General features: G+C 54.9%; 2 protein-coding genes across 11 annotated transcripts in view; one reads left to right on the top strand and one right to left on the bottom strand.

Moving 5' to 3' along the window:
• Nucleotides 1–23,810, top strand: part of MYO7B (myosin VIIB) — a 104,062-nt gene extending 80,252 nt beyond the window's left edge. For 3 of the 4 annotated variants that reach the window (XM_013049533.2, XM_045074346.1, XM_045074347.1), the window contains 24 exons: nt 75–152; nt 307–434; nt 5,472–5,598; nt 6,854–6,973; nt 7,843–8,016; nt 8,669–8,896; nt 10,213–10,380; nt 13,115–13,232; nt 13,321–13,447; nt 14,501–14,667; nt 15,576–15,757; nt 16,583–16,713; nt 16,975–17,132; nt 17,320–17,473; nt 17,936–18,091; nt 18,989–19,094; nt 20,211–20,324; nt 20,616–20,703; nt 21,287–21,393; nt 21,889–22,074; nt 22,364–22,480; nt 22,650–22,733; nt 22,942–23,061; nt 23,431–23,810. In XM_013049533.2, coding sequence (XP_012904987.1) covers nt 75–152; nt 307–434; nt 5,472–5,598; nt 6,854–6,973; nt 7,843–8,016; nt 8,669–8,896; nt 10,213–10,380; nt 13,115–13,232; nt 13,321–13,447; nt 14,501–14,667; nt 15,576–15,757; nt 16,583–16,713; nt 16,975–17,132; nt 17,320–17,473; nt 17,936–18,091; nt 18,989–19,094; nt 20,211–20,324; nt 20,616–20,703; nt 21,287–21,393; nt 21,889–22,074; nt 22,364–22,480; nt 22,650–22,733; nt 22,942–23,061; nt 23,431–23,532 — 3,240 coding nt within the window. In that variant the 3' untranslated portion in view covers nt 23,533–23,810. Of the gene's footprint in view, nt 1–74; nt 153–306; nt 435–5,471; nt 5,599–6,853; nt 6,974–7,842; nt 8,017–8,668; nt 8,897–10,212; nt 10,381–13,114; nt 13,233–13,320; nt 13,448–14,500; nt 14,668–15,575; nt 15,758–16,582; nt 16,714–16,974; nt 17,133–17,319; nt 17,474–17,935; nt 18,092–18,988; nt 19,095–20,210; nt 20,325–20,615; nt 20,704–21,286; nt 21,394–21,888; nt 22,075–22,363; nt 22,481–22,649; nt 22,734–22,941; nt 23,062–23,430 lie in introns of those variants that run through there. The other variant, XR_006604962.1, reaches the window with a different exon arrangement.
• A 642-nt stretch (nt 23,811–24,452) lies between these two features.
• Nucleotides 24,453–25,701, bottom strand: part of LIMS2 (LIM zinc finger domain containing 2) — a 38,096-nt gene continuing 36,847 nt past the window's right edge. For all 7 annotated transcript variants that reach the window (XM_004779687.3, XM_004779691.3, XM_004779692.3 and 4 more), the window contains one exon: nt 24,453–25,547. In XM_004779687.3, coding sequence (XP_004779744.1) covers nt 25,400–25,547 — 148 coding nt within the window. In that variant the 3' untranslated portion in view covers nt 24,453–25,399. The remainder of the gene's footprint in view (nt 25,548–25,701) is intronic.

The following is a 25,701-nucleotide window of genomic DNA, read 5'->3' as shown; positions in this document are numbered from 1 at the left end:
TGACGGTGGGGTTAGCAGCAGCATCAAAGTGCTGGCCTGGCACACCTTCCCTCAGGAACTGTCTCCTTCCACAGAGACCCAGCCGCAGGGACAGAGGGAGCAAGGACATCTCCTCCATGAAGCTAAAACGGTCCTCCAGGATCACAGGCCAGGTGAGCTCAGGGTAATGGGGCCTTAGTCTACTTCCAGCCCTGCTGTTGGCCTGCCACAGGATCCCAAGCTTTGGATTCCCTCCTTGTGCCTGCTTTCCTCTTTTGCAAATGGGGAGCATCAGAGCTCTCCTGACAGCCTCCTTTGGGTTTCAAGGTAACCAGCCAGCTGAATATTGGAGAGGAGGCATTTGAGCCTGATGGCCCCATCTCAGACAGACCCATGTCCAACTTGGAGAAGGTGCACTTTATCGTGGGCTGTGCTATCCTGCGACCCAACCTCAGGTCAGTCCCCATTCCCACCTCACCCCATTTAGAACACCAGACCCCACAGGGCCGCAGCTTCCTCCTCTGCCTGCCTTCTAAGACACCCTTTCCTCTCCCTGCTCCCTGGCCTGGGGCCTGCAGCCTAGGTCTGAGTGCAATAGATATTATAACCATTAAGGGTTCTCTACTTGGTCTGTGTTAAAACTCATGAGTAAAAGCAAATTTTAGGAGAACAGAATTATCATGGAGTAGTGATTCATTTTATTTTATTTATTTATGTTTAAATATTTTATTTATTCACTTGACAGACAGAGATCACAAGTAGGCAGAGAGGCAGGCAGAGAGAGAAGGAAGCAGGCTCCATGCTGAACAGAGAGCTTGATGCGGGGCTCCATCCCAGAACCCTGGGATCATGACCCGAATTGAAGGCAGAGGCTTTAACCCACTGAGCCACCCAGGTGCCCAGTGATTCATTTTATTTTTTTTTTAAGATTTTATTTATTTATTTGACAGAGATCACAAGTAGGCAGAGGCAGGCAGAGAGAGAGAGAGATAGGGGGAAGCAGGCTCCCCGCCAAACAGAGAGCCCAATGTGGGGCTCTATCCCAGGACCCTGAGATCACGATCTGAGCTGAAGGCAGAGGCTTTAACCCACTGAGCCACCCAGGCGCCCCTGATTCATTTTATAATGGACTTTAATGCAGAGCCCTGTAAATAAATAAGTTGCCCATTTATATAATATATATATATTGCTCTCTCTCTCTCTATATATATATATTGCTCGCTCTCTCTCTCTCTCTATATATATATTGCTCTATAAGAATGTCTTTTCATATAAATTTTAAGAAATACATATACTGCTTTCAGATACAGACATATTTTAGGGGGTTATATATTTTGGGGTTTTTTTGTTGTTGTTTTTTTTTTTACCAAATTTGGGAAATTTTAGCCGAATTTTTTCAGGTACTTTTTTCTGTTTTATTCTCTTTCTCTCTCTCTCTCTCTCTTTTCTTTTGAATTCCAATTAAACATATGTAAGACTCTTTGATATCATCCCTCAGGTCCCTAGGGGTCTTTCCCTTTTTCTTTTCTTTCCTCTTTGTTCTTTAGATTGAATAATTTCTATTGATCTATCTTCAGATTAACTGATATTTCTATTATCTACCCTCATCTGCTGTTATACCCAGGTAAAAAAAACTTTTTAAATTTCAGATGTTATATATTTTTTAAGTTCTAGAGTTTGCACTTGGTTCTTTACATAGTTTCTGTTTCTCTGCCAAGATTTCCTGTTCATTCATTCACTATAAGCATAGTGCCCTTTGTGTCCTCAAGGAGTGACAATAGTTTTGAAACCTCTTCTGCTAAATCCAATATCTGGGTCATCTTGGGGTCAGTTTCCATTGACTGCCTTTCCTCTTGGGAATGGTCATATTTTTCTGTTTCCTCACACATCTAGTACTGGACTATTATTCCCTATCATATTACTTTTGGGTTGTATCGTAGACACTGAGGGTGATATGTTTAGAGACTCCGGAATCTGTTATGATCTTTCAAAGAGTGTTGACTTTTGTTTTGGCAGCCAATTAATTTGGCTGGATTCAAATTTTGTCTCCCGTAGTAAGTAGTAGATGGAATCCTTAGTCAGTTATTTTTGTCTTTGCTAAGATTCCTGGAGCCTGCCCTACATATGTGTAGATCAGGGGCCAGACAGAGATTTAGGAAGATTTTTATATGCAAAATTGAGAACTCTTCTTCTTTGGTTCTCTTCATTCCAGGATTTCCCTTCTCACTTTCAACTGCTGGGTTTGGGTACCCCAAACTCTGTCCTCTGGTTGTTCAAGCCAATAACGTTATAGGGTTCCTACCTCAATTTTAGCTGCCTATGTGACACCAACTCAGCAACCCTTCTAACTTAGTCCTATTGGTAGTTCTCTCATAGTTAATCCTCACTGGCCACCATACCCTCCAAGATGGCAGGCATGTATAAGCTGTGTCCAAATGTGATGCACTGTGGGTTCTTAAGATACCTCTAGAGGCACTTCCATACCATGCTGTCCTCTAGCTGGGGCTGACACTCTCAGTGAATCATTGAGACTTGCTCTCAAATCTAGCCCCTAATTGAACATACCATAACCTCTTAGTGCTTGGATCTTCTGGAATGATAGGCTGCCTGCTTGTGTGGGATCCCATCAAGATCCCTGAGCCCCAACTTCTTCTATAGCATCCTCTTATTCAAATAAGAAGGAAGCCCTTCTTATTAATAGGAAGCCCGTCCATGCTTGCTGCACCAAACATAACTCCCAGCTCCTGTCTCTTCTCTCTCCCATCAGGAGTAGCTTAGAATTCTCCAGAAAGAAGCAGATGCTAGGTTCTTGGAGGCCCCCAACTTGTGTCTCTGTGGCATACATAAGTCAAGTACTCTTAAGAACTCTGCCATTGTGCCCCATTCTGGTACCCTGGGGTAGACCAAACATAACTCCCAGCTCCTGTCTCTTCTCTCTCCCAACAGGAGTAGCTTAGAATTCTCCAGAAAGAAGCAGATGCTAGGTTCATGGAGGCCCCCAACTTGTGTCTCTGTGGCATACATAAGTCAAGTACTCTTAAGAACTCTGCCATTGTGCCCCATTCCGGTACCCTGGGGTAGACCAATGGGATTCTGGGGTTCAGCATGCCTCAGATAGGGAGCAAAATGAATCTCCTCTCTGGCAGACAGCCCCATTTCTAGTAACTGTTTTCCTGGGGTCCCCCCAGCACCTCATCATGCGGAGGGAATGGAGATAGGCCAAAGATCTCTCTACTTCTATACCTTTCAAATTTTTCATCTTCTCTTATGCAGGAGATGGCAATAGCTAGACTGGTTCTGCCATCTTTGATAAATTCTACAAGAATGTATTTCTTTAGGGTGTTGGGTATTATCATCTGTTTGTCCTTGACTCTAGGCTCTTAATCAAATTCCAAGACAAAGCAAATGCCCACTCCACATCTAGCCGCGCATTCAATAAATTTTTTTTCTTCAAGTTTTTACTTAAATTCCTTTAGTTAACATACAATGGAATATTAATTTCAGGGGTAGAGTTTAGCAATTCATCATGTGTATACAACACCAGGTACTCATCACAAGAACTACCCTCTTTAATACCTATCACCCATCTAGCCCTTCCCCCCAACCACCTCCCCTCTACCAACATTCCATTTGTTCTCTCTAGTTAAGAGTCTGTTTTCTGGCTTGCCTTTCTTTTTCTTCTTTTCATCTGTTTTGTTTCTTAAATTCCACATATGAGTAAAATCATATGATATTTGTCTTTGACTACTTTATTTTGCTCAGCATAGTACTCTCTGGGTCCATTCATGTTGTTACAAATGGCAATAAGCATTTATTACGTACCTGCTCAGGGCCAGGCCTTAGCCTGAGAGTTGAGGATGCAGAGATGAGGGCAACAGAGCTCTGTCCTCTGGGAGCTCACTCTTTAGTGACAGACAGAGCCCCACAATAGCTGCTTGTGCTGAGATGGGGGTCCAGTGAGAACACCAAGGACTAGTCATAATGCCCTCCTAGGCAGGGGTGGGAAGGAGGAAGTTGTTCACCAGACAAAGGGAGAAGGTGAACAGGGTCACAGAATCCTGAAACAGCCTGTGGGTTTGGAATTCCAAGTGATTTGTCACTGCTGGGGTATGGAGTTTGAATTCAATTCTAGGAGTAGTCGAGGAAAAGTTTTAAGAAAGAGAAGACCATGATCATATCTGAATTCCAGAAAGGTCTCCCTGGCAATGACATGGAGGGATAGAGCCTGGTAGTGGGAGGCCAGGAGAGGACTGCTGCAGAGGTCCCAAGAAAGCCCAGGGAGTAGGAGTGGAGAAACAGGGACAGAGAAAATATCCAGGAGGGGCGCCTGGGTGGCTCAGTGGGTTAAGCCACTGCCTTCGGCTCAGGTCGTGATCTCAGGGTCCTGGGATCGAGTCCCACGTCGGGCTCTCTGCTTGGCAGGGAGCCTGCTTCCCTCTCTCTCTCTCTCTGCCTGCCTCTCCATCTACTTGTGATTTCTCTCTGTCAAGTAAATAAATAAAATCTTTAAAAAAAAAAATATCCAGGAGACAGATGGTAGGTGGCTGGCTGATGGGAGGAGTCACAAGGCCTTCTAGACTTCCAATTTGAGTGAAGTGTTTTGCTGGTGGTACCTATAGTGACTGTAGAAAGAGGAGATGGCTAGAGCTGACTATATTGGCCCATGAGAACAGATGGTAAACGTCTTTTCTCAACTCTGTAGTGGCTTGAAATTGGCATTGGTGGGAATATTTACACCATAGAAATTGGCAAGTGCAATAAATCAGAGCTTTTTCCCTAGGAGAGTTTGTTGTTAAACATTTACCATCATCACATCACTGAGTAATTAGGAAAAAGATGGCCGGTTGAAGGGGCTAACAGGACATTTGTATGAGATGATAGAGCTTGGCTCAGCAGGAAGGAACCAGGAAAGCCCCCTCTGCAAGAGAAGGTAGAAAGGCTCATGAGCCAGTGCGAATGGGAACTGGTCAGGAGGGGAGGCACTTCTCTCTGTAGTTGGAGGGATAGCTGCATTGGGGGTGGAGGAGGGACTGGGTCTCAGGGTGAAGGAGAAGGTTGGAAATGACAGGGAAGTTGGGGAAAGGAGCAGATTTGGCTGGGCGGGGCCACTGGGGGCAGAGCATGACTGGAGACCCCTGGGCACTCCATGTAGACACCCCCCCCCAGGGCCAGGGTGTTGTGAGCAGGGTGGGTGAAGGAGGGAGCAAAGGCCTGAGGGGTGAGGTAAAAAATGAGGTCCAATGAGAGTGGGTGCATAGAGCCCAGGAAAAACACTGGAGGTGGCACAGTCCTAGGGAGATGACAGGGTCCAGGGTGGGCCGGGGATGTTTCAGTGGAGCCCAGCAAAGGCAGTTGGAGTTGAGGAGACTGGAGGTCGCCATGTGTCCATGACCCCACCCAGGGGCAATGAAGGAGCTGTGTGCCTAGGCACCTCTGTCTCCTTACTGGGAGCCAGTCCCCAGCCTGGCCTCCCAGGGGTGTGTGTCTTTCAGGGACGAGATTTACTGCCAGATCTGCAAGCAGCTGTCGGAGAACTCCAAAACAAGCAGCTTGGCCCGGGGCTGGATCCTGCTCAGCCTTTGCCTGGGCTGCTTCCCACCCTCCGAGAGGTTCTTGAAGGTGGGGAGGAACCAGGGCAGGGGCTGAAGGGGTTGGGTTACAGCATGCATAGCTTGGCCCGGGGCTCTGGAGCAGGTCCAGAAATCCCAGCCCTTTTTCTGCAGGCCAGGGTGGCAACTGTGCCTTCTAAGCCTCAGTTTTCCTGTCTTTAAAAGAAGACTCTGGACCTGGTTTCTTCCGACCCCCATTCAGGTCTGGGCTCAGGCCCCAAGACAGCTCTTCTGAGGAGACAGTGAGGTGGCTGGTGAAATATGCTTTGAAAAGACAGAAATGTCCCAGGGGTGGGCACCTACTGGGGACTACCTGCCATGTCTCTCTGGAGTCCTCAGAACTAAAACTGGAGGTGGGGTGTTGACAGGTGCTCCCAAGTAGCCTCAGGCCTCCCTCCTTGAATAGAGCTTTGGTTCTGATTGTAGGAGTAATATGTGGGAAATGCAGCCAGTTTATAAAGAAAACAAAAGTCATCCCCACACCCAGAGGGACCTTCTATTGTTCCAGGCCCTTCGTGGTGTTACAGGGTCGCACTTGTGATCAGACAAGAAACAATCTCACTTCCTCTTGTGTCCCTTCAGGGACCCGCAGGAGGGATTGCGGGAGGTGTGGTCATGGGGCCATCTCCCCTGGGCCCCAGAGGCCACTTCTGACACCAGCAAACTCTTCTAGGCTGCATCTCCTCACAAAGTCTCTCTGTGAGACAACAAGATTTTCAACAGATTTTGTCAAACATGTTTTAAATATTGACTCTCCTGCATGTTTCACTTACCTCTGTAAGTGTCTTCTTGAGGTATAAACTTTTCCCAAATGCCATCTATATATAATTATCCCAGGGAATATTTAACTTGCTGATAGACATTTAGGGCCCATCTTCCAGTTGTTCACCACCTTAAACACCATATGTAAAGACAGGTCTGAATTACTGGGTCAAAAGTGTGCACATTTTTCAACTATGCACTATTTAAAACATAGTGACAAATTGGTCCTCAGAAATGCTGATGAGTGCCCATCTCAATAGACTTTTGCCATCAGTGAATATTATTATTTTATTTTTATTTTTTCCAGATTTAAAGTGTACACTGTAGTGGTTTTCTATAGGTATATATTGCCAAATTATTACCACAATAAAGTCAGTTAACACATTCATCACCTTGCTTAATTACCATGGGTATTATGATTTTTTAGAATTGGGGCAGGAAGTGGAAAGTGGCCTCCATTCTAAGTGTCTTCCGCCCCTCCTCTCCCCTCCTTCGCCCACCAGTATCTGATGAACTTCATTGGTCAAGGGCCAGCTGGCTACAGCCCCTTCTGTGCAGAGCGCCTGAGACGCACCTATGCCAATGGGGTGCGCATGGAGCCCCCCACCTGGCTGGAGCTTCAGGTAGGGGCCAGTAGGGTTGGGAGACAAATGGTGTGGGATGCTGCCAGCCCCCATGGCTCCTCCAGCACCTGCCAGCAGGAAGCGTGTGCTCTGGGCCCCTCCACCTCTCTTGGGGCCTTCTGTGCCTGTGATCCATATGGGTCACCCTGTGCATGGCCCAGGCTTCAGAAGTGCCCTCCCCACATCTTTAAGGGCCTACTGGCTAAAGGGAACAATAAATCTTAGCCTTATGGTGTGAATGACTGCTAACTGGGTAAAGTGTTAACCCCCCCAAGGACATTTGCTTCTTATTAAGAAGGCAGTGACCATTCCAAAGTGAACATCCTTGGTGTCATTGCTGTTTGTGTCATCTGTGTTCTCGGGAAGGGTCATTCAGACACAGGCAGGGTTGAGGGGACCCACAGCTCCTGGAAGTCACTCACTTCCTGTGCCCCATGGTGCCCTATGCTGGGGCTCACCTCCTGCTGCACCCCTTCCCATTCTCGCCCTGTCACCCACGTCCAGGCCCCCCCCCTTCTCCCTTTTCTACCTGCTCTGCACCTGGGCCCTGGAGTTGCACGTGAACTTTGCACAGCTGTGTGGGTGTGCTCAGAGAGGAACAGTAGCTTCCATGGACCCAGCTTGTCTCTGGGTTCAGGACTTGGAGATTTCCAAGAGCTCTTCTGACCTCCTGTGATTCTGACACACTTAGCATCACCACAGCTCAGGCCTGCAGTCCACAGACCACAGAGGCCGACTCGGAGAGGCACAAAACTACCAAACACACACCACAGGCAATATTGCCCTCACCCCTACTGGGTCCATCAGCTTGGTGGTGGATGATGGGTAGGCCTCCAGGACAGAGGGCCTGAGTCTTCATCTGTCCCCAGGCTGTCAAGTCCAAGAAGCACATCCCGATCCATGTCATCTTGGTGACTGGAGAAAGCCTGACTGTCATGGTTGACTCTGCATCGACATCTTGGGAAGTCTGCCTGCACATTGCCCACAAGCAGGGCCTCAGTGACTACCTGGGCTTTTCTCTGCAGGTGGCCGTGTATGACAAGGTACCGCCAGGTGGCCTGTCCATCTCCCACCTCCCTCATACTCCCAGGCCAACTCGAGCCCTCCTACCAACCTGGCCACTACTGCCCCTGTCAGACATCATACCACACACACACACACACACACACACACACACAGAGGTAACCTGTCCTCCTGCCCGAACCGTCACATACTCAGCCCAGTGGCTGCACCTTGGCTCCAGTGTCACACACAACTTGAAGGTCCCTTGCCACACCTAAGCTGCCCACACGTAGACCAGGCACTCACACATCTCACTAAAAGCCCCCTTGTTCCAGGGAGCTGCAGACTCCTGTGCCAAGATCAGAGGGTCACGCTAGCACAGCCCCCACCCAGACGCTCTTACCCCCATGTCCACAGCCTCCGAGCCAGACACGCTCATGCTGGCCAACCCATCCAAGTGTCACAATCCCCACATGCCGGCCTCGGACATCAACCTGCCTCTTTGGGGAGGGGTCTGCAGGGAAGCATGTTTAGAGTGATAGGAAGGCCATGCCATCATGTGGGGAAAGCCGTCAGGCTCGCAGAGGACCAGCTGAGCACACCATTCCACCCACGCATTCTGAGGGTGGGTGTCCCTGTGGAGCCCAGCACACAGCAGTCACTAACCCCTGCTGCCCCTGACTCTGGCCTCAGTTCTGGTCCCTGGGCAGTGGGCGCGACCACGTGATGGATGCAGTCGCCCAGTGTGAGCAGCTGGCCCGGGCGAGGGGCGAGAATGAGCGCCAGGCACCCTGGCGCATCTACTTCCGGAAGGAGTTCTTCACGCCCTGGCATGACTCCCAGGAGGACTCCGTCAGTACCCAGCTCATCTACCGCCAAGTGCTGCACGGGGTCTGGTCTGGCGAGTATAGCTTTGAGAAGGTGAGGGGACCCCATTGCCCCCAGGGCCCCAAGATGACCCATCAGACAACCTGGGGGAGCACCGTGTTTCAGGGCAGGTCGGGGCTGTAGCCATCAGGGAGTACCCCATGGAACGGGGTGTGAGGAATGTAGAGAAGGTAGAGGTAGGAGGCAAAGGCCAGGAACATGTTCTCAGAGTGCGGGTCCCCGGCGCCCTCTGCTGGATATGAAGCTGTCCCCTCCCAGTCTGGCCCCCATTTCCTCCTCCCTTGGACTACAGGTTTGCTCAGGCCTCTGGGGTCTGACACTCCAGCAGCAGGCAGGGGAAACCTCCCTGAAGCCCCAGGCCCAACTGGCTTCACCATGGCAGCTGTTCTTGGGGTAGTAGTAAGGTGGCTTTAGAGGCCTAGTGCTCACTTTCCAGTCCTACCTGTGTCTCTTCCTGGCAGTGAGACCTGGGAACATTATGTCACCCCTGAGGCTCAGACCCCTGGAAAGCACAGAGAGGAGCCAGAGCTCTGTGGAAGGTTGCAAGCATCCAGGGAGGGCGTCGTGCTCCTGGTCCTCGGAGCAGCACTGCACCTGTGTTTGTAGAACTTCCCAGGCCTGAGTCAGGACACGGCTCTCAGGCTTGGAGCAAGCCGCAGCAAGCCTGGAGGCCTGCCTGAAATGGGGCAGTGGGCAAGGGGAGGCAGGAGACGGGCCCCAGAGAGGCAGGCAGCTAGGTAACTCTGCAGGCTTTGGTCTTCCAGAGAGAAGAGGGTTGCCCAGCACCCACGGGGCCCCTGGAGCAGGGAGCCCTGCCCCATGCTGGGCCAGGCTGGTGCCTTACACAGGATCCTGCCCAAATGAATCCTTGCAGAAGCTGCACAGGGGTGGCCACTGTCACCCTTGACAAGTGACTGCTAGGGAAGACAGGGTAAAGGCCTTTATTTAAAGGCCTTACCCTACTCAGACAGCAATGTTAGTAGGGTTCCACCCAGGCCTCAGAGCTGCCTCCTCCACACTCACTGTCTCCCTGAGAGTTGGGAGAGTGGCATGGGGGATCACCTCTTGACCTTGGGCAGAAGACCTGCAGGGCTCAAGCCAAGGCTGCTGGGAAGTTCCAGCCTGCCAGCAGGACAGCAGCTGAGGGGGCCCATTGGGCACGCTGTGGTTCCAGGGTGTTGGGGAAGGGGCATATCCAGCCTAACAGAGGTGACAGGACAGGTGGCTGCCGCTCACATTCCTGGTTCTTGTCTGAGGGCTGGTCATCTCTACTGTGCTAGGATGTGGCAGGGACATCGTTCAGGAGGTGGGCCCCCCCTCACCCCCATGTTTGTTTCCGGGTTGTGCAGGAGGAAGAGCTGGTACAGCTGCTGGCCCAGCACTGCTACGTGCAGCTCGGCGCCTCGGTGGGGAGCGAGGCTGTCCAGGAACTGCTGCCCAGCTGCATCCCCTCCAAGCTGTACAGGACCAAGCCACCAGAGCAGTGGGCTAGCCTCGTCACTGCTGCCCACACCAAGGTCAGCCTTCACAGAGCCTGGGCACTTGGGCTCTGCAGCCTCCTTTGGGGCAGGGGGTCTCCCACTGGGGAATGGGAGATTTTGACTTGCCAGTAAGCGTAGATCTATCTCTTGAGATTTAAACAATCTCGTTCAGTCCAGCTCCCTATCACAGGCCCATTCTACTATGCCTCCTCCCTTCCAGTTGACATCTCAGGCGAGTTAGGACACATCATCCCCGTGCTCATCTCTACCTCATGTCTGGGCTTCAGCCTTTTGGCAGGAGTGGGCATCCACAGCTGCCAACCGCACACCACGCCTGTGCCCTCAGCACAGGCTCTGCACAGCAGGGATGGCTGCCCATCCTCTGCTCCTGCTTGGTCAGCCAGTACCATGTGAACATGGTCCTCCCAGGGGCTCCTGCCTCCAACTCCCCACCAGCACACACCCATGTCCTCAAGAACACCCAGACTAGTGGGGGTTTCCACTGCTCCCTGAACGTCACCCCACAAGGGGATTGCAAAGATGCACCATCTGAGTCACAGTCCCCCTGCCTCCCTTCCCCTGCCACAGGGGCAGCCATCCCCAGACCTGCTGCCCATCAGAGCCTCCTTTCTCCCAGGGCGCTGAGCTCAGGGGCATGGCCTGACGTTCCAGGCATAGCTCACTGTTCACTGCTGCTACTGCTGCAGGAGAGCCGTGCATGGGGGTTTCCCTTTGGTTAATACTTGTGCCCACCTCAGTTATCCCCGTGGCACCATGGACTGAGAAAGGGCAGGACAGGGAGCAGGGAAGAAGCAGCACTCTGCCTACTTGTTAGGGGCTGACAATCCAGTGGCAGGGAGATGAACGCCAGGTGAGTGATTCAGGCAGCAGGGGCCACCCAAATTCAGAGAAAGGTGGTGAGGACGGCCAACCAACACAGTCTCCATTCTGCCTCACAAGAAGGGGGTGCCCCAAAGGGGCCATGGACAAGGGTTCTGTGCACTTGTGGTTTGGAAAATGCAGCTTTCCATGTCCTGCTCTTAGGGAGTCACAGTGCCTAACTGCTAGTGAAAGGTTCTGACAAGTCCTACAGTAGAGAAGCCTGATTGTCTTACCCAACATTTCCCAGATATAGTGACTAACAAAGCTTTGTTCCACAAGATGCTCATTGGCATCTCTTGGAAACAGTTCTTGGTGATTGGAATTTGGGAAAAGAAACCCCACTTGGTCATTTTGGGTGTTTCTCTCTCCCAGGAGAGAGACCATGGGATTTTAGGGCTCATAGGAGGGAGGAACCAGAGGCACACATGAACCCAAATGAGCATGGGTAAGAGGAGGCTTTGTAATTTGGGAAGGGAGAGTTGGGGTGAGGGTAAAAGAACAAGGAAATGTTACTCAACCACTTTTTTCCAACGTGAACATAGTTACACAGATTTTTTTTTTATTAAATCACTTAAAACATGTACATTACCAAATGCATCAGAACATATAAACAGAGAAAAGTGAAATCACCAATAATCTCCTATCAATGAGATCACTGTTCTTAACATTGTGATATAGAAGACCAAACTCATGCTTACACAACTGAGATATGACTGGATAGAGATAAATCATACACCTTCTAAAAAATAAACACAGGATTGTATCATATTGCAACTTCCAGCCTGTTTCTTCACTTAATCACATAGCATGGGGCCGTATTTCCATGTCACTAAATATAAATCTTTGTGTTCATTTTTTCCCTTTTTTTTCTCTTTCTTTTCTTCCTCTTTTCTTCTTCTTTTTTTTATGTTCATTTTTAATGGCTGCATAGTACTGCAGTAATGAATTATAATTTACTGCTTCTTATCGATGAACAGTAAGGCCATTCTCCATTTTTCACTATTAAGACAACAGGTGAACCCCTTAGTAGATGCCAACTTTTATATGCTCTGCAGTATATCTCCAGGATAGAGTCCTAGAGAGGAGATTTTAGAGTGTGGGAACTTTCCACAGTTCCTGGTACGTGATACCCATTGCCAGATCACCCCTCAGAGAGGAGGCATCACTTTACGTTGCAGGATCCTGGCTATGAGTGTTTCCCAACCACTTTTTAAACTGGCAACAAGAGAAATAACATTTTATTCAACAAACAGTAAAAAGAAAGTTCAGTTGGACACTATAGCCAGCTATGGGCCCAGAGCAGTGGAGACGGGGAGGAGGTGGGGAGGTGGAGAAGAAGCCAAGAAAGAGGGAGGAAGGAAAGTCGACTGGGGGCAGGTTGAGATGAAGGTCCCTGAGAGTGGCCCGCAGATAGGCAGAAGAACTCCAGAGAAGACAGACCAAGGTACCAAGGACACAAACGCACAGCATGATAGGCATCCTATCAGAGCAAGACACAGGCCCATAAGGCACACAAGTGTTGGCAGGAGCAGCCCCAAGCCCACATGGATAAGTCCACCTCATACCTTTCCATAGCTTTCCATGAGGCAGTGAGTCACAGCCTGATCTACAGCCCTTTGGCCCCCTGATGCTAAAGAGGGGGCCAGGCTTCCTCCCCTCTCAAAACCATCCATGGATGGTCCCCTGCTAGGGTGGGTAAAAAAGGCCTGCCCAGCCCCCCAGAGCTTACCCCCCTAGCCCTCACTGGCATGGACCTCTCTTCAGGTAGAAGCCACAGAATGATCCAGCAAATGAGCACCGTGGGCATTGGGCTGTTAGCTCGCTAAGGGGAAGCCGGGGTTTAGTGAGAGATGAGTGATGGAAGTGACCCGTTGTGCCTCCCCTACAGGCACGTTACACCCAGAAGCAGGCAAAGCCGCTGGCCGTGCAGGAGCAGGTGGTGGATGCTGCCCGCCTGCAGTGGCCGCTGCTCTTCTCTCAGCTCTTTGAGGTCACCACACTCTCCGGTAATGGGATCTGATGGAGGTGAGGGGGTGTAGGCAGGGTTCCCTGTGGGGCCAACCTAAGCTTCACACCTCTGTCTCCCCCGGCCAGGCCCCCGACTGCCCAAGACTCAGCTGATCTTGGCTGTTAACTGGAAGGGGATATACTTCCTGGACCAGAAGGAGAAGATGCTCCTAGAACTCTCTTTCCCAGAGGTCATGAGTCTGATTACCAACAGGTGGGTGTCCCAAGGGAAGATGTCCCAAAAGGAATCTCACTTTGCACTCAACCTTAGTCCTTGGGAGCTCTGGGAGGAACAGGGAGAGAGGGAGGCATATTGTGCCTGGCCCTTGGTGGGGTGCAGGGATGAGGATGAACAGGTACGGTGTGACGGCTGCTGAACTTGGCACCCTACCCTCTCTGGCCAACAGGTTGGCACTTCCCCATTAAGTACTACATCTACGCTTGAGGCATCCTTCTCTCGGGTTTCACTTTGAAACCCAAATTGACCTGGAAGGGGCCACGAAAGCTTGCAACCTTTTGGGTGTGCATTCAGGTACAGGCCCCTTCCCTTCTCGTGGGTGAGAAGTGGTCATGTGGAAAGTGTGAACCATCTGAGAGAGGATGTAAGGGATGGAGGCTGGGTGTGTGGCAGAGTGGCCTTGCAGGCCAGGCTGGGCCTCAGACACCCCCACCGCCATAGCTCTGCAGGCCTCTTGTCTTCGGAGAGTGCCTCCCAGCCCTTTGGGAAGGCCCACCTGTGCCCTGCCAGAGACCCCCTTGTTTAAAGCAGACCTCAGGGTGCCATGACATGATAATCATTACCATTGCATGGGTGGGGGGATTGCACAGTGGCCACCATTTCCTCAGGCTGACCATGCTGGGCAGTTGTCCTCACGGCATGGGGGGGAATTAACTAAGACAGGAGGTAGCTCACCCAAGCTTGCCAAGACTGGTGCCTCTTCTCAACTCCAACATTCTTTGCCATGTCCCTGTGGTGGCCCTGCACACCAACCACCTCATGACCCACCCAGAGCTGAGCCCACACCCTGGGGCTCGGCACCACCCACTGCCTTTGAATCCCAAGGAACCCTGAGCTCTGGCTGTCATTTGCCCACCATACACAGTAGTGCCTGGGAGGTGGGCTGACCTAAGCTCAGACCTTGGCCTACCAGTGCCCACAGTCAAGTTGTCCGTAACTCAGGAGGACCACCCCTTCTGAGGCTGTCAAGGGGCTGGACAGGGAGGGTGGGAGAGGGTGTTGGTCACATAGCATCTTTTGTCCCCTCAGGGAGGCCCAGGGAGGGCAGAGGCTGGTACTCTCCACGCTGCACGCAGAGGAGTACGAATTCATGTCACCCAGCAGTGTGGCCATCGCTGAGCTGGTAGCCATGTTTCTGGAGGGCTTGAAGGAGAGGTCTGTGTTCGCCATGGCCCTGCAGGACAGGAAAGCCACAGGTGCCCAGCCAGGCGGGGAGGGGCAGATTGTGTGGTCAGTGGGAGGTTGGCTGGCTCATCCCCTGTCTCAGTGGCCATGCAGCAGGACTCCAGGAGGGACCTGAGCAGAGAGAGGGAAAGAGGGCCATGAAGCACCATGGGGGGCAGCTTTGGGCAAAGCCTTCCCTTCTACAAAATGAGGGGTTAAAGGAGATGGTCTCAAAGCCCCCAAGGTGAAGCTAGTTGAGGAAGCTCAGGGGCACCCCTCCCTCCCCCTGCAGAGAACAGCCAGGCCACCGGCCTGAGCTTTGAATGCCATCCCCACAGCCACCCTGTCTCCCATTTACAGACAAGGAACCGGGATCCTGAGAAGGGGAGCTGCTTGTCTAGGGTCACACATCTCAGGGGTGGGGGACCACTAGGACGGTCTAGCTGCTGGCCACACTGTCCCTGCAGGTCAGCACTCCAGCATGAGCTGAGCACTCCTGGGCATGAGGCAGTGTAGTTACTGCAGGGGCCTGGGGGTGGGCGCTCACAGGGACAGAGAGGAGAGGCTATGTGTGCGGTCTTACAGCAGGAAGAAATGTTATCCCTGTTGCCCATTCCACCCCCCAAACTGCCCAAGAGGGAGGGATTATTGTCTACTCACAGAGGAGGATACCGGCTCAGGAGGCCTCACAGCACAGAGGGCAGATCCCCTGAGGCTCAGCCTGCAGCCATAGCTTCCCGACCTTGCCTGCGGGGGCTGTGTGCCTGGGAATAGGGCCACCGCTCAGCCTTGCTGTGGCCTTGGGCCCACCACTCTTGTGTCTCTTGCTTTCCTCACCTGCCGAAGGAGCCAAACCACGGTGCTAGCACAGTCTCGGGCCTCTGCCTGGCCCTTGATAAACGGTGGCCTTTCTGCCCCTGTGTGTGACTTGGAATTGCAGATGACACCGCCCTCCTGCCCTTCAAGAAGGGGGACCTGCTGATCCTGACAAAGAAGCAGGGGCTGTTGGCTTCTGAGAACTGGACCTTGGGCCAGAACGACAGGACGGGCAAGACGGGGCTGGTGCCCACGGCCTGCCTCTATGCCATCCCAGTGGTCACCAAGCCCTCAGCACAGCTGCTGGTAACACACATTTGTCTGTCCTCAGCCCGGGCGCCCATGGGCACAGGAGGAAACAGCCCAGCTGCTAGCTCAGGGGCCCACGCACCACCTTGCAGAGAGCCAGGAGACATGCCCTGCCGGCCCTGTTATCCCTCTGGGGTGACCACGAAGCTTGACACAGTGTCTGTACCCAGCCTTGCCCAGTGCTTATAGATGCTCCCACCCCAACACATCCTGGGAACAAACCTGTCCTTCCTTGCTGTCAGCTTCATTTAAACCTGACCCAAGGGGGCCCAGGTCTCCACCCATCCTGGCCCCCAAAACCAGCCCCACAGAGAGGCAGGACAGACAGGCATTTTAGGATTTGCATACTGAGTGCCAGCTGTGTGCCCCGTGCAGGACAGCACTGAGCACAACAGCCACTCACCCCTCAAGGAGCATGTGGCACACTGCCAATCACAGAGTGTCACCAAGAAGAAGCACTGGTCATTCTAGGAGCCAATGATAGGCTAGGGGCATGCACTGTCCGGAAAGCATCCCTGAGGAAGCGACATTGTGCTGGGGCCTGAGGGAGGTAGGGAACAAAGCAGGCAGCGTCCCCTGAGAGGTGGCCCTGAGGGGTGCCCTGGGCAAGAGGACCTTCATGGGTCTGAGAAGCCCTCCTAAGGAAAAGGAACGGGTCAGAGACATTGAGTTGCTGGTCATGGGTCACACAGAAGGTGACACGGGAGGACCTGTGCAGCCCTCTGGTCAGCCCCTCCCATGGTCCTGGAGCAACCGGGTCAGGAAGGAGCCCGTGGGGAGAGCCGTGTGGGCAGTGGGACCCATGGGCCTGTGTCTCCACAGAGCTTGCTGGCCATGTCACCAGAGAAGCGGAAGCTGGCAGCCCAGGAGGGGCGGCCCACAGAGCCACTGCCTGAGGAGCAGCCCAAGGACAAGCTACACACCCTGGAGGAGTTCTCCTACAAGTTTTTTAGGTGCCCACTCAGGCCCCCAGAAGGCCCTGCCAACCCTTCTGTGATCCCTGAGGGTTATAGGGAGGCCGTGGAGGGAGGTGCTATGTCCACGGGGAAAGGGAACCCTTTGACCCTCTCCCAGCTCCCCCTGGAGGGCAAGGTGAGTAAGCCTGGGTGTCTCCCCCGACAGTGCACACACGGTAGGCGGGCGGGGAGAGGAAGGAGAAGCATGGGCAAAGAGGGCTTGAGACGGGCCTCACAGAAGCCTCCATCCCCGAACAGGGCTCCAGAAAAGGAGACAGTCAGCAGGGCCATGTTCCCCCTGGCCCGGACCCGGGGCCACCTCTGGGCCCACTCATCTGAGCCACTGCGGCAGCCTCTGCTCAAGCGTGTCCATGCCAATGCCGAGCTCCGGGACCTCGCCTGTCAGATCTTCATCGATATCCTTCCCCAGCCAGCCTGGCCCAGCTCTGTGCAGGCCCCATGGCTGCCCTATGAAGGGCACCAGCCCCATGGAGGGCAGGGCCGAGGCAGCGTGCAACTCGCGGGGCGGGTCAAGAGCCCATGTGGGGTCAGGGCTGGTGGTGACAGGCAGCCACGCTGGCACATTGTCCTTGACAGCAGCACCTATCCTCAGGTACATGGGAGACTATCCTTCACGACAGGCCTGGACCTCTGTGGAGCTCACCGACCAGATCTTCTCGCCGGCCCTCCAGGACTCAGCCCTGCAGGATGAGGTCTACTGCCAGATCCTGAAGCAGCTGACACACAACACCAAGAGGTCTGCTGGGGATGGGGCAGGGCCAGAGGGCACCAGGCTCTCTGCCTAGGCCCCTTCAGTCTTCACCCTAGCCTCCAGGGCTTGTGCCCAGTGTTCAGCTCATGGGGGCTCCCCACCCTGCTCAGGTGCTGACAGCAGCTGTGGGAAGGCAGGGACCTTCATCTGTCCCGCCAACCTCTTGGGGGTGGTGAGAGCAGGGAGGGAAATGGACCTGCCCTGGTCCCTACCTTCTCACACCCTTTTTCCTATGTTCTGGGCACACCATGTACTCTCTCAACTCCAGTGCACTCCTCCCTGAAATGGGCACAATGGTACCCCTCCCCCATTTTATGCGTGTAAAACCTTTTTGAGGCATCAGGACACTGGGCAGCAGGCTTCCTTGTCCCCATCTCCCCAAGGTGCCTAGCTGGCCCGAGCCTCTAACGGGGCCCTTTCTGGGCTGATGGGTGCTGCCACTCCCAGATACAGTGAGGAGCGGGGCTGGCAGCTGCTATGGCTCTGCTCTGGGCTCTTCCCACCTGGCAAGGCACTGCTGCCCCACACTCAGAAGTTCATCGACACACGGAGGAAGAAACTGTTGGCCCCTGACTGCAGCCGCCGCCTCCAGAGGATCCTGAGGTGAGCCTGCCTGTTCCCACACCCCCAGAAGTGTGGGCATGTGGGTGCTGACCCATCTCGCCCTTCCGGAGCTCATGGTCCAGCGGGGACACCTGTCAGTGGAGCCAGATTCTGCGTCCTCTCCAGAAGCTGGTGTCTGTTTAAGGAAGCAGGATCAGGCTCCCAGCAAGCTGGGCAGAGGCTGGAAAGGGAGGCTCTGAAGGTCTCAGAGAGGCCTGGATGGTCAGTAGGGGCAGCTGGCAGACTCGGTCTTAGTCGTATCTCTACCTCAATGGCTGCCTGTCCAGGGACAGAGGGAACAACAGCCTGGAGGCCACAATATGACCTTGGTGCCTCAAGCCATCATCGTCCCACCCAGCCAGGCAAGAGTGACCAAGATCTGAGGCCAGTCCCTGCCAATTCTTGTAGCCAGTCCTCCCACTGTAGGGGAATTCTCCCTTGGCTCTGCCTTGATTCTCATCCGCACCACCTGCCCTATCTGGCTCGGCCTCCTGCGGCTGTGGAAGAGTGTGGGTTGGCCGTGATCGTGGAGGGGGAGGTGGGTGCCCTCAGAGAAGGTCCTCAGAGAAGGTGAGGGAGTCCTTGACTCCCACCTAATGCCCCTGCTATGTGAGAATGAGAACCCAACTCTTGCTGGCCACCAGTGTCCCACCCAGGGGCCCCTTCCCCTTGCCACCTCCTCAGAATAGGGGGGCACCTGGGAGGTGAGTCCAGGCTAGCTCTGGGCCTGGTGCTGAGCAGCCCAGGCAGGGGCAGCCCCTGAGTACTACACCCCCCACGGGGGGTGCAGAGTTACTTGTTTGTGTCTGTCACAAGGTTTAGCTTGGAGGGGGTAGCTGGGGCCTGGGCTGGTCTGGGGGTAGCAGGGGGGGCATGCTCAGCCCTGTCCTGCTCTAGGACGGGGCCCCGGAAGCAGCCCCCACACTCAGTGGAGGTAGAGGCCATGGAGCAGAATATCTCCCGCATCTGCCACAAGATCTACTTCCCCAACGACACAAGCGAGGTGAGCCCTGCCCCGCCTGAGGGACTGGCCTCCCAGGCTCCTCGCCTGCAGCCCCCCACCCCCACAAAGCCCCTTTGCAGCATGGTTACCCACGGAGAGCCAAAACAAGCAGACTGACACTGTTTTCAGAGTTAGAGGGAGCCTCTCACCCTCTCAGTCTCCTACCTGGACCATCAGAGGTTAACTGAGTGCCCCACCCCCACCCTCAGGGGCTCAAGGTCAGCTCAGAGAGTGGCCACCCCCCCCCCCAGGTCTAGTGTGGTGAGAAGTCCTGCACCTCAGGACTTCTTACCACACTAGGCCTCGGGGGTGGCCACGAGGAAGCCACGAGGGTGGTCAATCAAGCTGAGTTCCAGGGCATGGGACCCCTATGGGCTTCTGACCCTGCCATGGGGCGTGGGAGCAAAAGTGCTGCCACTAGGGGCACCTGTAGCCAGACCCCTTGTTGGCTGCTGGGGATGGTAAAGGACAGGTGGGAGGGAAACATGAGGCCCCAGCCTGCAGAGAGGCCCCCAGCCAAGTGGCAGCAGCAAGTAGCAGAGGGGCGAAGGATCATGCTGCCTTGCAGTGTTTCCCAGGGCAGTGTGGCTTTTGCAGTCTTGGAGACTATGGGTCCCACAGGGGAAGTTCCCACAGTCTGTCCACAGGGCTCTCAAAGCAAATTCCAAAGGCCAGACCTCCTGGGCCCCCAAAACTGTGACCTCTGACCGAACAAAGCAAGCATCCAGTTAGTTTTCTACAAGGGAAGGCTTCTCCTTCTCAGGCTACAGCACATCTAGCCAATCTTTCTTTTTTTTTTTTCCTTTTTTTTTTTTTTTTTAAGACTTAATTACTTATTTTAGAGAGAGAGAGCTCATGTGTTAGCACACAGGCAGAGAAACAGGGAGAGGGAGAGAGAATGTCAAGCAGACTCCCTGCTGAGCACAGAGTCCACATGGGGCTCAATCTCAGGACCCTGAGATCATGACCTGAGTGGCCATCACAAGGTGGACGCTCAGCAAGTAAGCCACTGAGGCGCCCCTCCCCCCAGTCTTAAGAAGAAGAGTACCAGTCTGTGCGTGGTAGTCCCAGGCTGAGCCTTGTCCTGAGACGTGCACACACTGCTTCTCCGCCCAGATGCTGGAGGTGGGCACCAACACCCGGGTGCGGGACGTATGCCAGAGCATCGCCACCAGGCTCCAGCTGGCCTCCTGGGAAGGCTGCAGCCTCTTCATCAAGATCGCAGACAAGGTGCGCTCAGCTGGCCAGGCCGGGGTGGCGGGAAGGGTGGGTGGATATCTGATGTACGTGGCGTTCTCCCCTGCGTACTGGGCCAGGTCCCTCACTACACACAGGCTGTCAGGATGAAGGGAGGTGGGCTTATGGAGCAGCAGTGTGGGAGCAAGTGAGAGCCAGCTCTGAGCAGAGCCTAGCCTCCCCAGCCATGGATGGGCTGACCAGACCCAGGCCCTTAGTGCCTCCTGGGGTGGGCTCTCCCCTGGAAGCCCTTCTACCCTTCCCCTTCCTCCCCACCCACCCCAGGTCATCAGCCAGAAGGAGGGAGACTTCTTCTTTGACTCCTTGCGGCAAGTGTCTGATTGGGTGAAGAAAAACAAGCCCCAGAAAGAAGGTAAGGGGAGCACGGTGGGGACAAAGGAGGGATGTGGCTGGGATGGAGGGGTCTGGGGGAAAGGACAGTCTGCCTCCTGGGGCCAGGGACACAATGTTCCCCTGGCACTTCTTGCATGGCCCCTACCCATTCGTTCATTCATTCATTCATTCCCCCTTATATCCCCTGGGTCATGGGTATGGCTACAGCTGGGGCCAGGTGGGCAGGGGAAGGACATGGCGTCAGGCCTAGAACAGATGGCTGGGCTGCAAGGTGGTGAAGGCTTTATGGGGGCCTGACTCCCACAGAGAGGTCCAGGAAGATCCCTGGAGAGGGTAGCTTCTGCACTACTCTTGAGGGATAAGAAAGAGTCGGGGGTCAGGGAGGAAGAGGGGATGAGGCTTTTCAGCAGAAGAGGCGTCAGGAGCAACCACAGCAGCGATGGCAGGGGTTGTAGGGGAGCCTCGGGGTGCATGTGCTGTAGGCCATGTGCTCCCAGGAGGTGGGCGGCAATGCCCTGGCCACTAGAGGGGGTGGGAAGCACAGGTCCAGGCATCTGCTGGGCCACAGGACAGCCTTGGCACTCACTGCCCGCCCTGCCCAGGGGCCCCCGTGACACTCCCCTACCAGGTGTACTTCATGCGGAAACTGTGGCTCAGCGTGATCCCAGGAAAGGACACAAATGCAGACACTATACTTCATTACCACCAGGTACCCAGGCAGGCTCCCTCCTGGTGGGTGTTTGGGCACACCATCACTTCACCCACACCTGCCTTGAGAGATGGTAGAGGAGACAGCAGGCCAGCTGTGGCTTTGCTCTGGGTCACCTAGCCTTTCCAGGGGCTTCTGGAGGCCCTTGAGGCCCCATGTGGTGGGCGGGCTGAGCTCCTGAGGGCTCCACAGCCAGGAGTAGAGGGACAGCAGCCTTTGGGGACACTGACTGTACCAGCCCCTGCAGAGTAATTGTTGGGAGGGGGAGGGACAGAGGGTCCCAACTACATAAGAGTAGGGCAGGCCACCACCTCCATGGTGAGATGTCAGGGAGCCATGCCCTGACTTGATGGCCATTGCCCCTGCCAGAAACCCTCCCTGAGGGCTTAGGCGTTTGCTGACTCTGTCTCCTGGCTGTCCCCAGAGCTAATACTTCTGCCACCTGAGCATGAAGGTTTGGGGCAGCAGCCTAAAGCCAACATGTCCATCACTCAGGAGCTGCCGAAGTACCTTCGTGGGTTCCACAAGTGTTCGCGGGAGGATGCCATCCATCTGGCCAGCCTCATCTACAAGGCCCAGTTTAATAACGACCGGTCCCAGCTGGCTAGTATACCCAAGATCCTGCGAGATCTTGTGCCTGAGAACCTCACACGCCTCATGTCATCCGAGGAATGGAGAAAGGTTCTTGATGGGGCTGGGGAGGGGGCCCTGGGGTACACGGGCGCCGGGCCCTGCTTGGGCAAGATGAGCACCTTCTGGGCATGGAGGGTAGGCTGGGTCTATGATTGTCACCCCTTCCCCATGCTGTCCACAGCACCCCAGAGATCGGTTCCCTGTGTGCAGAGGACACATTTGACTCTAAGTGCCCTCCAGGCTGGCTGCAAGCACACAGGCGCTGCTCTGGACAGCGGCCTTGGGGACCCTATGTGGACAGCCTGCTCAGGCCCTCACTGGCCCTTACCTCCCCTAGAACATCCTTCTGGCCTATGACAAACACAAGGACAAGACAGTAGAGGAGGCCAAAGTGGCCTTCCTCCAGTGGATCTGCCGGTGGCCCACGTTTGGATCTGCCTTCTTTGAGGTGAAGGTAAGCCTCACCCAGCTCTGGCCCCAGCAGCCTGAGCTCCTCCTTAAACACACGGCTGGGGGCAGGCCTGGCCAGCTGGTTTGGAAGGAGCATGTGTGCACATGTGTGCCTCAGGAAGTGGCCCCCTGGCCTCCTTGGCTGACTGTGACCACTGTGCCCTCCTCCCCAGCAAACCTCGGAGACCTCGTACCCGGACATCATCCTCATCGCCATCAACCGGCACGGAGTTCTACTTATCCACCCCAAGACCAAGGTAGCAGCAGGGCCCCAGCAGGGCTCCAGCAGGGCTGGGGAAGCTTCCAGGGTCCCACACCCCTGCACAGGTGATACCCCCATGCCCTTCTATGCCCACTCCCATGACATGGACTCTGGAGGACCCCAGAGCAGCAGCTCAGGCTCAGGGTCCCCAGAAGCCCTGGGCTGGAGCTGGGTCCTACCCACCCTGCCCACTCTGCCCCCAGGAACTGCTCACCACCTACCCCTTCACCAAGATCTCCAGCTGGAGCAGTGGCAGCACCTACTTCCACATGGCACTGGGGAGTCTGGCCCGGGGTAGCCGCTTACTGTGTGAGACCTCTCTGGTGAGTCCCAGCCCTGGGTGCCTTCTGGTCCCTCCCCCAACCCAGACACACAGGACACGGAGGCACCAGGGAGTACATTTCCCCAACCCTGGTCCCAGACTGCCACCAGGCAAGTGGCTTACACTGAGGGCCTGACTTCCTGTGCCCAGGGTGGGCTAGGCCAGGCTGGGCCAGCAGAGCCAGGAAGGAGGACCAGCAAGAAAAAGCCTGGGACTGTCATCCAGTGGCAAGGCCTGGTGTGGGCTCCCTGTGGTCCTGGGCTGCTCTGAGGAAGGAGGAGGACTATGTTCTCAGCAGTGTGTCCTTGAGGCAGAAGCAAGGCACCACCATGTCCCCTCACAGCCTCCAACCCCACCCTTCCCTATCCAGGGCTACAAAATGGATGACCTTCTGACCTCGTATGTGCAGCAGCTCCTGAGCACCATGAACAAGCAGCAGGGCTCCCAGGCCCCAGCCCAGGCCGATCTTTAGCACCGGGAGCTGGTGTGTCCACTCACTTACCCTTACCCTGATGGCACTTCCCAAAGGCCCTTTCTTGGCCCAGGGCCTGCCCTCTGCAGGCAGCTTTTCATGCTGCCCTCTCCCCAGAACACACCCCCACAACCCTCAGCATACCAGGCAGGCCTCCTTTCCTGAGGGGCTGACCATGGAGGACAAAGTGTGGAGCCTGGAATGTCAGGCCTCCAGGCTGATGGGTGGATGCTTGAAAGGACTCCCCCTAGAATGTTCAATAAAAATTCCTGAAGCACTGTGCAATGTGCTAGAGAAGCAGGGACAAGGGTGGGCAGGTGGGCAGGAGGCCTAGGAGGCACTGGCGGGCAAAAGATCTCTTCCAGAGAAAGCAAAAAGCATGGTGACTCCTCTGATGGCTGCCTGGAGGACAACTCCATTCTCAGGGAATGCTTCATTGATCTCTCCCCCTCCCTTTGTCTGCTTTCCTCCTCCCTCCTGCCTCTTCCCTCAGGCCCCTTGGCATACCTTTCTCCTTCCCGCACAGGGCCTTGGGGCATATAACTGCTGTGGGAGCACCTGGTGGGGGTGCAAGCCAGGCCTCCCTCTTTGGCTGCTGGCTTCCCACAAAGGCCAGCCTGTACCCAGGTGGGAGCAGAGCTGGACGCAGGGCCTTAGTGGCCTGGGTTCATCTCTACCGTGCTGGCAGGCGCCATCCTACCCATCTTCCTCAACTGGCCAGGCTTCAAGGACTGAGAGTTTCCGGCTGGACTGGTCTCCAAAGCCTGAGGGCAACAAGAGCTGGGTCCTAATTGGACATTTCTCTCACCTGTCCTATTTGGTGTCCATCTCTCTAAGCATTCCACAACCCCAAAGCAGTATGCCCACGGGGGCTGCCTGACCTCCTCACTCACATGACAGAAACCACACAGGCCAAGCGGTCGTGTAAATAAGCCTTCATTTGTTATGCAAGCACCAGGTCCTGTGCTGCCCACGGAGGAAGTGTGGTCCCTGGAGGTTCGGAGTAAGCCAGCCACCCAACCCCACTACCTTCTAGCCCCTGGCCGGCTGCAGAGGATCAGCATGTGCCCTTGTGGGGGGAGGAGGGCACAGGGAGCCCGAGCTGCTATGGGGACCACAGAGGAGCTTGGGAGACCATAGTGGCCTGTGGCCCAGACTGGATTTCAGGAAGGAGGCCTCCTGAGTGATGATGGGAGGAGGTCCGTATCCCCCCTGATGATTTGTGGGGTGCGGTGGCAGTTTATGCACAAGGATCCTACATGGTTGAGTGTGTGCGTGTCCAAGGGTCAAAGGTGGTTCCCCAGAGGCCCCCATCTTCATGGCCAGGGTCACGGGGCTGGAGCAGCTGCCTGGCTGTGGCCTCCCCAGAGCCATGTGTGCACAGTGGGACCACTCTGGGTGGAGGCTGGCCCAGCTCCCACAGAAGGATGTGAGCTGCCAGGTGCCCCTGCAGGAATGGGACAGGTCAGGATGAGGAGGGCCCCACGGCCAGGTGACCCCAGGCCCTGATTCGCTCATATCCCTGCAGGACCTGACCTAAGGCCTGTCACAGGCTCCAGGGCCCTGCTCTGCCCCATGCCTGCATAAAAGGAAAGTGAGGAGCCCACAGCAAGAGAGAAAAGAGAAGCCTGGGGAGCAGGTGGAGATGAGGGACTAGGGGCAAAAAGAGTGGGTGGTGAGCCAAGAGAGCAGGGGACGTGGGGGAGGGAAAGAAGGGGATGAGAAGCATACTGGAGGGAAGGAGGGGAGGAGGGAAGGAAGCAGGGGGAGGCCACAGACAAGGAGCAGAGATGAGGACTGGAGGCAGCAAAGGGAAGGGGGCACCAGCAGGAAGGGAGATGAAGGCGGAGGGCAGGCAGGAGCCCGCTCAGGCGGAGTTGAGGCCCACGGACTTGGGGTGGGCCTTGCGGGCGGCCAGCTCCGACAGCTTCTTCAGCCGCTTCTTCAGCTCCAGTGGGAACTTCTCATAGCATCTCTTACACACAGGCTTCATGTCAAACTCCACAAACTTGTTCCTGGGGAAGAGGTCCAGCAGTCAGGAGAGCCCCAGGCCCCACCAACTCAGCCCACAGCAGTCCAGGTCCCTGGGTGAGCTTCTGGCCAGGGGTAACAGTAGACAAGGAAACAGGCCTACAGGCCTCCTTTCCCTCTCAGGAGATTCTGATACTC

Source organism: Mustela putorius, unplaced genomic scaffold, assembly GCF_011764305.1.
Source record: "Mustela putorius furo isolate JIRA1106 unplaced genomic scaffold, ASM1176430v1.1 tig00537338_pilon_pilon_pilon, whole genome shotgun sequence".
In the NCBI taxonomy this organism is placed as follows: domain Eukaryota; kingdom Metazoa; phylum Chordata; class Mammalia; order Carnivora; family Mustelidae; genus Mustela; species Mustela putorius.
Note: the sequence above shows the minus strand (reverse complement) of the source record. Positions and strands in the feature narration are given on the sequence as shown.